At 44.1% G+C, this 14701-nt stretch overlaps 4 protein-coding genes across 5 annotated transcripts in view; 2 read left to right on the forward strand and 2 right to left on the reverse strand.

Annotated features, from left to right (window-relative positions):
* Positions 1 to 14701, forward strand: part of LOC126561470 (thioredoxin-dependent peroxide reductase, mitochondrial-like) — a 160483-nt gene that overhangs the window by 18185 nt on the left and 127597 nt on the right. The window lies entirely within an intron of this gene.
* The window catches only part of LOC126558793 (short-chain dehydrogenase/reductase family 16C member 6-like), a 63965-nt gene that overhangs the window by 3046 nt on the left and 46218 nt on the right, over positions 1 to 14701 (reverse strand). Inside the window, exons 1-2 of one of the 2 annotated variants that reach the window (XM_050214865.1) lie at positions 6428 to 6486; positions 5240 to 5320 (exon numbers count right to left, since the gene is read on the reverse strand). The exons of the other annotated variant lie outside the window; for it this stretch is intronic. Of the exons in view, the coding sequence (XP_050070822.1) occupies positions 5240 to 5320; positions 6428 to 6486 (140 nt within the window). Of the gene's footprint in view, positions 1 to 5239; positions 5321 to 6427; positions 6487 to 14701 lie in introns of those variants that run through there. 2 annotated transcript variants of the gene reach the window in all.
* LOC126557019 (putative aldehyde dehydrogenase family 7 member A1 homolog) lies at positions 9338 to 11056 on the forward strand. Its single transcript, XM_050212658.1, has 2 exons — positions 9338 to 10747; positions 10844 to 11056. The coding sequence occupies exons 1-2, from the start codon at positions 9338 to 9340 to the stop codon at positions 11054 to 11056; spliced, it is 1623 nt and encodes a 540-aa protein (XP_050068615.1).
* Positions 11971 to 14012, reverse strand: LOC126560826 (smad nuclear-interacting protein 1). The gene is made up of 3 exons (XM_050217137.1): positions 13594 to 14012; positions 13359 to 13516; positions 11971 to 12983 (listed from the first exon to the last, which is right to left on the reverse strand). The coding sequence occupies exons 1-3, from the start codon at positions 14010 to 14012 to the stop codon at positions 11971 to 11973; spliced, it is 1590 nt and encodes a 529-aa protein (XP_050073094.1).

Raw genomic sequence — 14701 nt, forward strand, 5'->3', positions numbered from 1 at the left:
ACGCACTTATATCTCATAATAGCAAAATTGCAATTGTGGAATTTTCGATGTAAACATGAACTTATACTTTTGATCTAGAGATAACAACCCGAAGGGACCGGGGATTTGAATTACATTTCGGGCTTATGGGTTTGTCGTTTGATAAATCCATAGCCGGTAGCGATCAAGGTTCGTTGGGCAAGTTTCGATGGATGAATGTTTTTGACGAGTCATAAGGATTTGTTACCCTTTCAAGACTTCATTAGCAATATAGCAGATAGTAGCCACGTGGACAGAATCTTGTCTCTCGAGATGACAAACATAACATAAAGCTCATTTTGAAGATGAATTCGTTTTGCGTTAAGATCTTTAAAGTAGAATTAAGGGTTGCCTATTAAGAACTTCGGAAAGATAGGTACAGACCCATTAGGCTCTAACAAAAAGGGATGAAGTGCCAATTTCCCAAGCGCCGCGTATAATCTTCTATGAAATATGTGATGATATTAACAATGATTTAAAAAACACATAATACACGTTGAAAGATCCACACATCGAACGTAGAACGTACAAGCACAGTGAGACCGTGATCGAAAACACCGAACGGGGAGCGATACAACACATATCTAAAACTTACTCTTGCTGTGGCATTTTTGCCAAGATGTTTGCTTGGGGGGGTTGAGTGGTACTAAAGCACGGATTGAAGGAGATCGACTGTGGGCTTCAACGCGAGGGCTGTTGCTGATGCGCCGGACAGTGTGCCGATTGCTGCTCTGAACAACTGCTGACGCTCCCTATCGAAACAGGAAACAGGTGCTGACGCTCCGTATCGAATCTCAGAGTTCAACTGAGGCCTGACGATCGTGATACAGCCCTGTTTATTGGGATTTCGTCGAAAGCGTTTCACTGTTGATTAATGGGAGCCTTCGGTTTGGTTCAACAATCACAAACACACACACACACGCACGCACACACGCAAACTGACCAGATAAGAACCGTAACAGGGCGTGTTATCAGCGGTTTTTCTGTTGATCCGCCTTGGTTATCAAGGATTCTGATATAGGTTAGGCTTCGTGATTGAAACCGACGAGCGAGTGCGAGCGAACGGGCACAATATGTTGCAGTCGTCTAGATGCTTTTAAAGCTCTGTGACACTGCTTAATTAATCGAGAATTGGAATGGTTTAACACGAAGCGTGTTACAAGATCCCCCTTGTTTTTGGCGCGTTTCTGTTTTTCCCGAGCCGATGGTGATTGCTGAAAAGCTCGCCAGAGTCTGTACTCTAGCCCGTACCGTTGTGCTGCTAGCTGCACACTGAAGCTCGTCCGAATGACCCGATGCTGTTTTAAATTGCGTACCGCAGAACGCCTCCGAGAGCTTCAATTCATCTGATAGATAGTGTGCCCTTCCTGCTGCCTCCCACTTTTTTGTCCGCCCTTTTCCAAAGCTGGTTGCAAGGAAAACTGGTGGGAGAAGAGAAATACATCGGTGGGGGCCAACATTCAGACATGGGCCAAAGGAGGGAAGCGTGTGCGAAAGAATAGCTATATGCAGCTCCACGATTTTAAGAACAATCAGGCGGAGCACTTGTCTACGACTCGCGACGCAAGAAGCACTTTAACGCAAATGAAGAAGGCACAGCAAACAAAAAAATGAGTTTTTGTAGAGATGGAAGAAATGCAAAAATCATTACTCAACTAAAAGTTTCCAATTCTTGTGTGTGCCCTGTAGCAAAGTGCTTTAGCAGTGGACGTGTGTCTCCGTGTGCAAGACAAAAAATAAGCCCAAGCCGAAAATCTCTCTAGCAAAGCTCTCTCGATATCCGCGTAGGAACAAAATGATGCCACGAGAATGCATGCTCCGTAGAACTAAAAGAAATATCCAGAAATGTGATATAGCCATGCGTAACAACGCAGAGCAGTGAAGAAATCTCCGTCCCAGGTGCTTACGAGGAAACGCATCAAAGAAGACGACCGAAACAAAAAGCAATCCTCGGTTTGTCGGGTCTTCAAAAGAACAAGACGAAGAAGACGTATGCATTACTTCAAGGCAAACCGTTCTGATGGCCCCGTGCACAGATTGTTTGGATCCAATTCAACTCAGACTCGGCCGAGCGCGGCTTCAGTTCGGCAAGTTCGATGCCAATTGACTGTCCTTTAACAGTGTCGCGAAGTATATATTTTAAGGTACTGCGAAGGTCAGGACAGACTACCATTTCTTGCAGTTAGTTAGTTATTTAGTTCCATGCCTGAAGTCATTGGTCTTTTATCCGTAGCAGAGTGGTCGTGTATTGGAGCCACTTCTGATATGCGAAGCATGCTCTTCCGATTGTGCTGTGTGAATTGTGTGACCGACTTACCAGCAGTTGCAGTTTTTCTCGAATGACTTCTATCTTGGAAAAGCATTCGTTTACAAACGGTTACTCGTTATCTGGGTGTTATCCGTGCGGGAGACCTTCGATCTTGATTGTGTGGAACACCTACCATCCGGTCGCATTCCACACATACGCATCGCACGTTTTGCACCTTCTTGGTGTTGACCTTGGTCACGCATTCGATTACCACCGGTTCGGTCAAAAAGGCCAACGAGCGAAAACGCAAGCGAATTGCTCGGTGGCGAAAAACGAGGTGGGAGCAAGAAAGCGAATGTTTACACTCAGTTGCTGGATACTTGGGGGAAAGAAGAGGCGATATTGACCTAGGACACTCTTTTTAACATGGTTTTAACATGGGCGCGATCGTTGTTTTTCCATTCTTCTTTTAGGTTTAGCTTTCTGCTAAACCGGTTGAACTAGTTCGGCTGTCGGATCGCCGAACGAACAGGCGCATCCTTTTGCGCTAAAGTTGTGAAAGAATTGGGAGGGCTGTGGTCAGATTCGAAGGGCATAGCAAGAACGCACTGTGCTCACTTGTGACGAGGGTTGCAATCCATTCGAAGGTTAAGAACGGGGAAAGCGTCAAGACGCTTCGATCGGTTAAGATCAATGCCCACTGTGTGTGAGTGAGGGTTTCTTAACCTCTTTGGAGGTTTTGAAACGCAATTCGCACCAACATGTTTTACGTATCTGTGCTAATACAGGGTAAGGTCTGAAATGACAACCAACCTTATGTTCGTTTTGTTGGGTTTTGTTGAAAATGAGGGTTTTGTTGCAAAATCACACCGCCTATTCACAAAAGAGTGTCTTGCAAGCGTTTGGTGGACACCGTAATATGATGTAAAATTAAACACGGCATGGTATTGGCGATAGTGGCATCGGTCTTCAAACGGCAGGTGCAAATCCTATTCGGACCGTCCCCCCGTAGTGAGGGCGTACTATCCAACTACGTAATATCGGCAAGTCTAGTAAGCCATTCGAAGGCCAGCGTGACCTTAGAGATCGTAAAGCCAAGAAGAAGAAGATGTAAAATTAACCATATGCTGCATTACATCAATATCAGACACTTGAAGATTCGACAAATCATCTTTGGTCACTCTTTGTTCAGCGCTTATTTCTTCTTATTGACTCAACGACCTGTTAGGAGACGCCAGTCATTTGATGACTTTTTAGAATTTTTGATACCTGTAGTTGGAACGTAAATTTCAACGGAGCAACAGTCCGGATGGGTTTTGAACCCTGATCTTGTGAAGACCAGCGCCATTAGGCACGATTTTTTTTTTTTTTTTTGACATGATGGCCTGGCCGTATTGCTTACAATGAACTTAAAAGTAAGATACTTCTTTCATCTTTGCTGGGAAACATTTCCTTCTCCGAGCCGTGGAAGGGCACCATATCCCGGGTGTGCTCGGTTGCCATTAGGCCTGATTATCACATACAAATTGTCAAGACAAGTTGTCAAATTCGGAAGATTCGAATTATGACAGCCGTTTGTGTTGTCTGTTGGGAAAAAAATCTTAACGAAAGGCAAACTTACAATTACACTGTCAAGAATATGTATTCTCCAACACAAACGAAGACTCATATTTGTAAAACTGCAGTTCCAATCAAAATGAGAGTATTTTAATTCAGAAAGCCAGGAACGCCACTATGGGTGGAAAAAAATATCGTCAGGCATTTTGCTGCTCATTTGGTTACATTTCTAATAAAATGTTTTTGGGCGGCAACGTTTCTTCTAAAATATTTAAACACTTGTTAAATGCCACGAAGAAAGTCGATTGAGGAATTGCAATTGCTATATTAAAATCATTCCCGGTTCTATTTTGGTAACTCCCCTTCGCAAGAAACCGCAGCGTAACAGCCAACATTTCTTTTGGAGTGAGTCCTTTTTCCCTTACAGGCGGAAACTTTGGCTCAATCTCATTAAGAATATCGATTAAAATTTCCTTCGGTTTTCATAAATTCGAAAGGAACAACCTCGAGAACATATCAAAAAGGTTTTACACAAAAGTTTCACAGGCTAAACTCTCGCTTGATTAGTAAGTTACAAAGGATCGAACATACTACGAAGCATCCGACGTTGTTTAGTAAGATCTTCCATTCTTTCATCATCACTACTGCTATCATCACTCACATAATTTAAAAAATGAGTAAAAATAGATAATGTCACCTTTATCACCGGACCGCCCAGTAGTTGTTATTAACTTAGGCATTTGGGCCACTGTCCCTTTTGTACTCTCAAAACTGAGATTCTACGATAAGAGACAGATATTCCTAAAGCAACCAATTTGTCGCCTAGACGCTTCAGAAGCTAGTCACTCTGAAGAGGATCACGACCTACCCGATATGAGGGGTTACCCGAACCGTCAACCAGTGAGCACCAAGGGCAATGATCATATAATTGGTTTGGCATCGTAAACGTCATTGCGGAAAAAATATCGTACTGCTTGTGAAGCGTGTCCGCACGAAGTGGATGATTAATTTACCGCACCTTGCTCGCGCACTAGTGACAAGAACCAGCTCCCCGAGTTTGGGGTCACGATATGTCAATCACACTACGTTTCACGTTCGTTGTTGTTCCCTTTCGGTTCTGGAATGTGCTTTTTTTCATAGAGTTGGTTGTTTCTCTTTTTTTAATTTCGTTGTTGCAATGCAAACCTTACCGTGTGCTTCAGAGCTTTTTTTATCATAGCGTTACCTAGGTCGGCCGGGGCAGAAAGCTAGATTCGGATGCTTATCGGTTTCGTAATCCCAGTTAGCATCCTTGTCAAAGAAGGTGGCGGGAAAATGTCAATGCCGATCTTCGAGGCACGCTTCCTCGACTAGCTTACTGGCGTTGGAGTCGCTGACTCGTCCGGTATTTGCATTGGTATCTTTCTGTTGACTTACCGGTCGTTGGTGCTCGAGTCTTCGCGTGTGTTTCTTGGCGGTCTAAGTAGAATACCGGAGTTTGAATTATCGATGAACTGCCTGTAGATGAAACCGGCAACGGGGTTGGAAAATCAATAAATCAAAGCAATATAAAAACGCTTCCTAAGACATCACAACACCGCGAGAGAGAGAGAGAGAGAGAGAGAGAGAGAGAAAGAGAGGCGGTTGGAGATGCAGAGAAGTGAGACTTTTCCTTTATTGTGGAAGTTCAAGCTCTTTGGGTGACATTCTACACTCTGACAACATATTTCAATACCTTCGATAACGGATCTTTGAAAAGTGAAGGTTTTGTTTCTCTCTCTCTCTCTCTCGCTCTCTCTCTCTCTCTCTCTCTCTCTCTCTCTGTCAAATGGCAAATCGTCAGCTCGGCATAAAGGGGAAGAGATAAATATCCCGTAGGCAGGCACAGTGAACCAAAGGGAGACCTCCACCATCCGTAATGAATTAGGCACATATAATGGGCAAATAACGGTTACTTCCGTCTCCATCTGATATCTATTACCAAGGAAACTTCGTTCCCATCTTGATGGCCTTGGAGAGTAGTGTATTCGAAACTGTGGATGCCTGTACAGTAGCGCGGAATACTTTCCGCAAGGCTGCTGCACCCACCACTCTTGACACGTGGTTCATAATTGTGTATATGCATGTTACAAGTAATTACAGACTTCCGAGACACCAAACATCCACCGGACTCATTTTAGACATTCCAAACTTTTTTCGCCAGCTTCTCATTCTAGGCAATGCAAAGCTTTGGTGACTCAATCTTATCTAAAACTTTACAGTCTCGGATAGGGTTTCGTGCTTCGCTTGAATGACCCTTGAATGTCCGGTGACGGGTGCACAGTGTGGTAATTCCGATCGCGTTAACTTGGCACCGTTTGACATGATCCCAATTCGTGATGCTTATTGCAAGAGTGCAATCACATAAATATGATGCATTCGTTTTGGATGTCACCCTTGCACCGGTGGAGCGATAGAATTCGTGTTTGGAAATAGAGTATTAAAAATAAAAAAGCACACTGATTGCATGTTATGGAAAATCTGATGACATCGTTTGGGAATATGGAACTGTTGGCGAATTGTGGAGTTTTTTCTACCACTTGGAGGTTCGACGGTATAATCACTAACTTACGACGAAAAACCCACCTATCACTGCGAAACACGGATAGTGCATTATCAATGTTATCATCCTGGAGTATTTTCATTATGGTGCTCCTTGTTGATAGCGGTAAGAGACACTTGTCAAAGGTTGTCCACAAGCAAGACGAGTTTGCTCTAGACCGTAGAAGAAAAATAGCTCAAAACACCGACAGTGCAGAATGTTTGAAACTAAAATAGAAATCACGCGAAAAATCCGAAACCGTGCACACCTGTTAGCGGTTAGAAGGCGACTGGAGTGGTAGAGCTTCCAATCGAACCTGCACGCCTTCCGACACTACCGAAAGCGACACATCCAAAATGAGTTGCGATCTCCTCTCTCTCTCTCTCTCTCTCTCTCTCTCTCTCTCTCTCTCTCTCTCTCTCTCTCTCTCTCTATCGCTCTCTATCTCAACACACACATACACACACACACACACACACACACACACACACACACACACACACACACACACACACACACACACACACACACACGCGCGCGCACGCACGCACGCACGCACACACGCACGCACGCACGCACGCACGCATTCACGCACGCACGCGCGCGCGTACACACACACACTCTGTTAGCTTCGCTTTACTTTACTATCTTTACGTAATTTGTCCACCCGCCATTCTGGTACATGTGTGTATCCGAAGTTCGGTAGAGCAGCTGCAATACTTCAGTAGAGCAATGGAGCGGTGTGGTAGAGCCACCGAGCAATGACACCAGCCTCAAGAGTACACGCACTGCTTGGCATGCAGAGATGTTGTACTGGCGGACACGGCGTTGTTACTCGCTGGAAGTTTCAGATAACTCCGGTTCTAGCTCTTATTCCGTTTGCGTCCTCCAAAAAAAACCTCTACTCTACTTACAAGTTGTTATTTCTTCTACTTCCGAGCTATCAATTGTGAGGAATGAGGAAGCTAAATCACTTCATAGCAACCTCATTTGAAGAATGTGGATCTTCCTCGGCCTTAACCATTCGGATAACTAGATCATGCTTATGATGCAAGCATACTCAATGTGGTACCGGACATATTAAACCTCCGGTTTTAAATCATTGGTTGGTAAGTGCAACTGATATCTAACCGCTGTGACCTTGATATACATATATATCCATCTTCATCATGTATATCCATCTTCACGCTCTTACTAGCAACAGTTTGAGCCAAAAAGAGCGGATGCAACGCATCGAAGGAGAAACAGTACGCCTCGCCCACGCACGGACGAGGTCTCCCCAAAAACGTTACGTACAGAGCCAACAAAACAGCACACATATCAAAAGCTCCGACCAACCTGTACTGACCTCTAAAACGCGTGTCCACATTGTGTAGCCGGAGGGCACAATTAACTGAAACGCACGCGCGCACGTAAAATTCGTCGTCCGTGTTGCTGTACTACTGCTGCATGTTCTCTACCGCTCTACATGATGCACACCATTCAACCGCGTGTTCATGGGTAAATTGCTTGGTATCGCTGTCACTGACACAAATGGCAATGCGAGAAGAAATTAAAACATTCACGTGCGTATCATTCAAATTAGTTTTGACAGTACCCCAATTTTCGGCCTGCTGGTCCACAATGATGGTCAGAAAACATGAACATGAAGTAATTAGCTGCAAATGGAATCGAAATCACCAGCAACTTCTTCAACCCTTATGTTGCTGGAAGGGGCAGTGGAAGCGGAGAGCGTTCGCGACTCCTGGGTCCTGTTTAGCAGCAGATCAAGTGACCGAAGGCTGATTAAAGTCTCCTAGCAGTAGCATAACTTCCCCTGGATGCATAACCGAACACAGTGAGCTAATGTAGTCTTCGAATTCACGGACTTGCGTCATACAGCGATGTAGAGTCGTCCCCAAGAGCAAAATCTAACTTCTGACTACAGATACTTTGTTCTTGGGGAACACACAGAAGCTCCAGCGATGAATGTTCCGTTATGTGCACCCGTAATGTCAGAGAATGAGAGCATGCGACCAGCGCACCCCTACCAGAACACGCACTGTTGTCAGAGCTACGATCGCAGCGATACACTCGGAAGCTATCGTCAAACAGCAGATATGAAGGTAAGCTTGGATCGAGTCAGGTCGCTTCACGGAAGCGACCACTTGTTCCACAGTGATGGCAGTAAACAGACGGGATAGCCGGATCCAAACCCTATCTCTGTGCGGTTCTAGAGGCACAGCGCGTAGCGGTGATGAACCCCGTTCCTAACAATCCTGATAAGCTTAACTGAGATCTCGAATAAGCTACCGTTTTCATATGAGCTCTGAAGCTGCTTTGTAGCAGGTGGAAGACCTTACAACCCTATTGACAAAATTGCCTTAATAACCACTACCAAGGTTTTTTTTTAATACAAATTTGCCTTAGTTCGATTTTGTCAATCGGAAATTCATGGCTTGACTTTTCATGTCAGAATCTTACAAAATTGACCTAAACTTTCGTTGCCAATGCTGCCTGCCTCTATCACAACAAATATGTTATTCCGGCGAGAACCATGAGGAACATTTGTGAGATAACTGTCCAGAGCCATATAAAACCATTGAAGAAGGGTCTTGGAAACATACAGAGATAACATATTGCTGTGCTTGTATGTATACACACTTTCAACAAACTGGGTACTATACTGCTCTTATCAACTTGACCGTGCACATTCTGATCGAGCAGAATTCATTTGCTCAAGAGGGCAGAGCAATACACACAATTAGGCAAAAGTATTTTAATCTGATAACAAATAATAGATTGTGTCACATGGCGTATGTGAAAGTCACCCTAAAGCTACACAGTTGCCTACAGGACCTCCAGCAAACTGCAAGCTCGTTTCAGGGACAGAGTCAGTGCTGTATAACTTCATTACGACGTTCAGTAGATCGTGGGCAGCACTACACTACTCGTTCGATTGAAATTTCTGCAGCATGTTAACTGCACTGTTCCACAGAGCGCCCAAGTTGACCAACTTATTCTATCAAGCTAGTTCGACAAGATTCGCTCGGAGCATGGCCACTTGTCTGGTTGAGGAGGACAACTACAGCTTTTTGAAAGATCTCGGCCTGAAACGCGTTAATAACGGCGTGTACAATGGAGAATGGGCTTCCGGTAAGGCAGGCACCGTGCAATCGATCGACCCGGCCAGCGGTCGTGTAATAGCGGAAGTAACGACCGGCTCGGTGCAAGATCTGGAACGTTGCCTGAGTGCCGGTGTAGCTGCGTATCAGGAATGGAAAAAATTGCCCGCCCCTTTCCGAGGTGAGATAGTGCGCCAGATCGGCGACGAGCTTCGGAAGTTTCGAGAACCGCTCGGCAAACTGGTCGCACTGGAGATGGGTAAAATACTTCCGGAAGGTGTCGGTGAGGTGCAGGAGTTTATCGATATATGCGATTACGCCGTCGGACTATCGCGCATGGTCGGAGGAGCAATATTTCCTTCCGAACGGCACCAGCACACAATATTGGAGAAGTGGAATCCACTCGGTTTGGTCGGCGTGATATCGGCGTTCAATTTCCCATGCGCAGTGTTTGGCTGGAATGCGGCCATTGCACTTACCATCGGCAACACGGTACTGTGGAAAGGTGCCCCGAGCACGTCGCTGGTGAGCATAGCTACGACGAAAATCGTGTCAGACGTTATCAAGCGCAACAATCTGCCGCCAGTGGTGACCCTTTGCCAGGGAGGAGACGACATCGGCAAACAGATGGTGAAGGATGAGCGCGTAAAGCTGATGTCGTTCACTGGTAGTACTGCGGTGGGCCGAATGGTCGGCGTCGAGATGCAGCGCCGGTTTGGACGGTGCCTGCTGGAACTGGGCGGCAATAATGCACTCATCATCAACGAGGACGCACCACAGGAAATGGCACTTGATGCGGCATATTTCGGTTGCATCGGAACCGCCGGCCAACGTTGCACAACGACGAGACGCTTGATCATACACGAAAAGCTGTATGACGGGTTCTTGCAGAAACTTGTCAAACGCTACTCCAATCTGATGCAACGTGTCGGGCATCCGTTGGATCAAGCCACGCTATACGGACCGGTACACAATCAGCAGGCGGTAGAGAATTACAAGCAAACGATTCAGGAGGCCGTTTCATTGGGTGGTAAAATTGAGTGCGGAGGAAAAATTATCCAACGGCCTGGATTTTTTGTCGAACCCACGATCATTTCCAACCTGCCACATGATGCACCGGTAGTCAAACGGGAAACGTTCGCACCGATTGTATATGTGTTTAGGGCAAAGAATTTAACCGAAGCAATCAGCTGGAACAATGAGGTGGACCAAGGACTTTCGTCCGCCCTATTCACCAACAATATTCAGTCAGCCTTTCAGGTAAGTGTTCTCTTTAGTATGGCATAGTCATTTCACTTGGAAAAGATCCTGCGAGCATAATTTTTAATGCAACTTTCCTTCTCTTTGTTCCCCTAGTGGATAGGCGAGAATGGATCGGACTGTGGTATTGTGAACATTAACACTTCGCCCTCCGGTGCAGAAATTGGAGGAGCTTTTGGTGGCGAAAAGCATACTGGCGGTGGGCGCGAATCTGGTTCCGATGCATGGAAACAGTATGCCCGTCGGTCAACCATTACGGTGAACCATTCGACTGATTTACCACTGGCGCAGGGAATTGTTTTTGAATAGTGCGCGACCAACGAATGCATTATAGTGTCATATAATGGAAGATAAATACAAGTTTCGATCCCCGACATAATTATTGAAAATTGGTATGAGTTGATTTTTGAGATGGTTAATATTTGTCTTCCAAAGTTCCAAACTGTCTTAATAAATGTTATTCATGCAAAGCTTTCATTTGGACCGATTTATTTTTCAACCAGCAATCAAATGCATATTTATAACTATGACTTGTATGTACAAGATCTTTACATAGGGTTAGTGTTTGCACGAACCATCCCGATTGAACAATCTCATCTTCATTAAAAATAAATCTCTAAAGTGGCTAATGTGTTGCAATGAGAGGACGCGAATCAGCCTATTCTCTGATTGACGCGTGATAGACATTATATATACCAAAAATTATATTCATGCCAAAAAAATTAAAAATGAAGTTAAGGATCAAAATGCATCTTTTTTTTACATGAAAATGAGCCTACCTTTTCTGCCTTACATAAAAAAAATTCATTTATGTTGTTGTCAAATAATTGTAAAGTAAATAAGAGAAATGCGTTTATGTTGTTGTCAAATAATTGTAAAGTAAATAAGAGAAATGCGTTTATGGCCCCAGCCACACGCGATCGAAACAGACCGAAACGAAACATCAAATTTGGCAGTAAATAACGCGTTTCTATGGTTGTGGTGCAATAAATATATTATTTTTTTCTAATTTGTTGGATATTATTAACCAAATTACAGTACATTATGGTCAAATAATTGTTTTGAAAGGTCTGATTGTTTCAGTCAAACCCGCAAGAACAGCGAAACATAGCAAAACTATCAAAGAAGCGATACGACGTTGCACTTTGATGTTTCGTTTCGGTCTGTTTCGGTCGTGTGTGGCCCCCGCCTAAGAATGGGAATAAGTTAGCCTACTTTTCTCGCTACTTTGTTTCTACCTTTGTAGTATCGCTAGATGCTCGTTGTTTAACGGGCGGCGATGCATCGTATCCTTCATCGTCCTCGTTGTCCTCTTTGCTGTTTTCGTGCAGCAGCACGTACTCGCGCGAGCTAAATCCAAACTTAAGTACATCCTTTTCACGCAGCTCAAGATAGCGCTTTGTCTCTATTGGCTTGTTGTTCACAAACGTCCCATTCGAAGACTCTAAATCGATAATGTAGGGCCGAACGCATTGGCTTTTCGTGCCGTCTGCGCGCTCGTACGGTACCAAACGGTACTGCAAAACTGCATGCTGCTTCGAACAGGACGGATGGTCGACCGGAATATCGCAAACCTTTCGATCCCGCCCTATCAAAAAGCAGCTTTGACGATGGATGTAGAGCGTTGGTAATGCTTGTTCGCCCTTGAACGGATACAACCGCCATCGACGCTTTGGTTTGCGGGCACCGGGTGGTTCCGAGTACGCAATCACAACGCCTTGCACCGTATTGGTTTCCGCGGTCAGTTTGCCGGATAAACCAAAGTTGGGCTTTTCTTTTTCGATCGGAGCCGAATCGTCCCTGTTTGCTACCGATTCGTTATTTCGCCCCCCATTAGAACTAGCTTTGGGCGGGTTTGATTTGTTATCCGTATCTGTACCCCATTTAAATGGTGCTGCTGCATCGGTACGGTTGGTTTTTTCTTGCTTCACTGAAAATGTACTATTTGCTCGCTTTTGGGACGATATATCGCCCCTTCCCATAGATTGTTTGTAAGGGCTATCAGCATGTCTGCGTTTGCGCCCTTTAGTGCCATACTTATCTGCTACCGATTGCTTGCATTTGTCAGCGTGTAAATCTCGTTCGCGTTGTCCTAATTCGCGACTGTTGGAACTAGGTTCATTATCTCGGGAACTGCTTCCGCCGTGAATGCTGTGATTGCCACTATCTGGCCAATACCGTTGGCTAGATCCATGTTTATCGAATCCCCGTGAACAAAGGTTTTCGTTTCTGTGACCTAGAAAATAAAACAAACAACAAAACCACATTAAATCTATCTTTTCAAGTGTTACAGGGTTTCGATCCATATTAGTAGAATTCTTGAATCACTCAGTGGAATTTTTCAAATGGATAGTGGAATATTGCATGCTTTTTGTGGAACTTTGCAATAATAGAGTAGAATCTAGCATTCATTTAGGGGAGATTTGTAATTAGACTGGGGATTTTTGCAATCTGCTGTGGACCTTTAATGGAGTGTTTGTTTAGCTAACCTTTGTTAAACCGGCAAAATAGAAAACCGCCTTGAAACATTGCCGTAAGTGATTATATAATTCCATTATATGGATCCGCTATAATAGAATTACAATAATTGTAGCAGTGTGTGGAACGTTACCTAGTAGCTCTTTTCCTCTATTATCGAAATACTGAGTATTATGACGGTCAACATTCTTAGATAGTTGAGAAGGTCTTGTTGATTTGTATTGTTCGTGGTTTAACGGATCCCTCTCAACACGATCATCACCCTTAAGCCCACTGGAACCGGAACGATGCCTAAACATGTATTACAGAAAAAAGTAAAGACAGATAATTTAAAAGATTCCTCACTTTCCACAGCACTATGCACATACGTTCTGAAACGTTTGCAATTCAGCATTTGGCGGGAATGGTCTCCTTCTCCGGAACTGTCCCAGCGCGATGGTAACTGCTTGTGTGATTCGACTTCCTTTCCAATGTTACCTTTACTACCTTTGGAATATCTGTTCTCTGCTGGCGATGCTGCCGACATTTGTGTCGTTTTCTTGCTTAGGGGTGGCACAATCAAATCGTCAGATTCATGCGTACCGCACTTGCTACGGCTATCAGACTCGGACGAGTTACGTTTTTTCTTATGTTTCTTTGACTTCTTATGTTTCTTGTGCTTTTTGTGCTTATTGCGCTTGTCCCTCGAGAATCGACGATGGTAGCCATGACGTTCTTTCGTTGCATCTTCTTCACTGCTATCATCATTTGTATTGGAATATCGCAATGAATTTGCTTTGCTACTCATTATCCCCGCCTTTCCCGTAAGCGATTGAGACAATTATTTCTGAGTGCTGGGTTTCACTCGCGAGTTATAATTGTCACCAAGGCCATTGAGGTACACATCCAACGAAGTGACGCCGGAAAAGCGATCCAATGCGGCTCTGTGAATGTACGTTAAGTTACATATAGTTATTCAAACTGTGTACCATGGTGACGCACGAAATTGCAATAATGTTTGGTCGTGTTTAAGCTATTCGAGGATAGAACATCATGTAAAGCTATCCAAACTTCATTTCCTGTGGGAGGTATGGATAGCAATAACATCGCAATATTTACTTATTTCTATGCCAACACGCTTGTGTGCCGTGTTTAGAAAAGAATGCTCCAATTGATATTAAACAGCACAAAGTATTTGGTCAGGTCTTGCTTGCGGTTTGTGTTTTGATTTACTCTCAACGAAGGTGTGAAGAAATTGATCGTTTTACTTGGGGTGATAATGGGAAATCAGGCGGTCAAAAATATTATGCATTTTGACATTTTGACACAACGGTTCATGACATGATTTTGGTGTTGAATTTCAAAACTGAAAAATACCAGTCGTTGATATTAATCGTTTATGAATATTCTTGTCAACGAAATATGCTTGACCAATGTTATGCAAGTTTTTTTAAATGCTTCATCGATTGCTTTGTTTTATTTCCTCTATAAATTCGA

Source organism: Anopheles maculipalpis, chromosome X (assembly GCF_943734695.1).
Source record: "Anopheles maculipalpis chromosome X, idAnoMacuDA_375_x, whole genome shotgun sequence".
Lineage (NCBI taxonomy): Eukaryota > Metazoa > Arthropoda > Insecta > Diptera > Culicidae > Anopheles > Anopheles maculipalpis.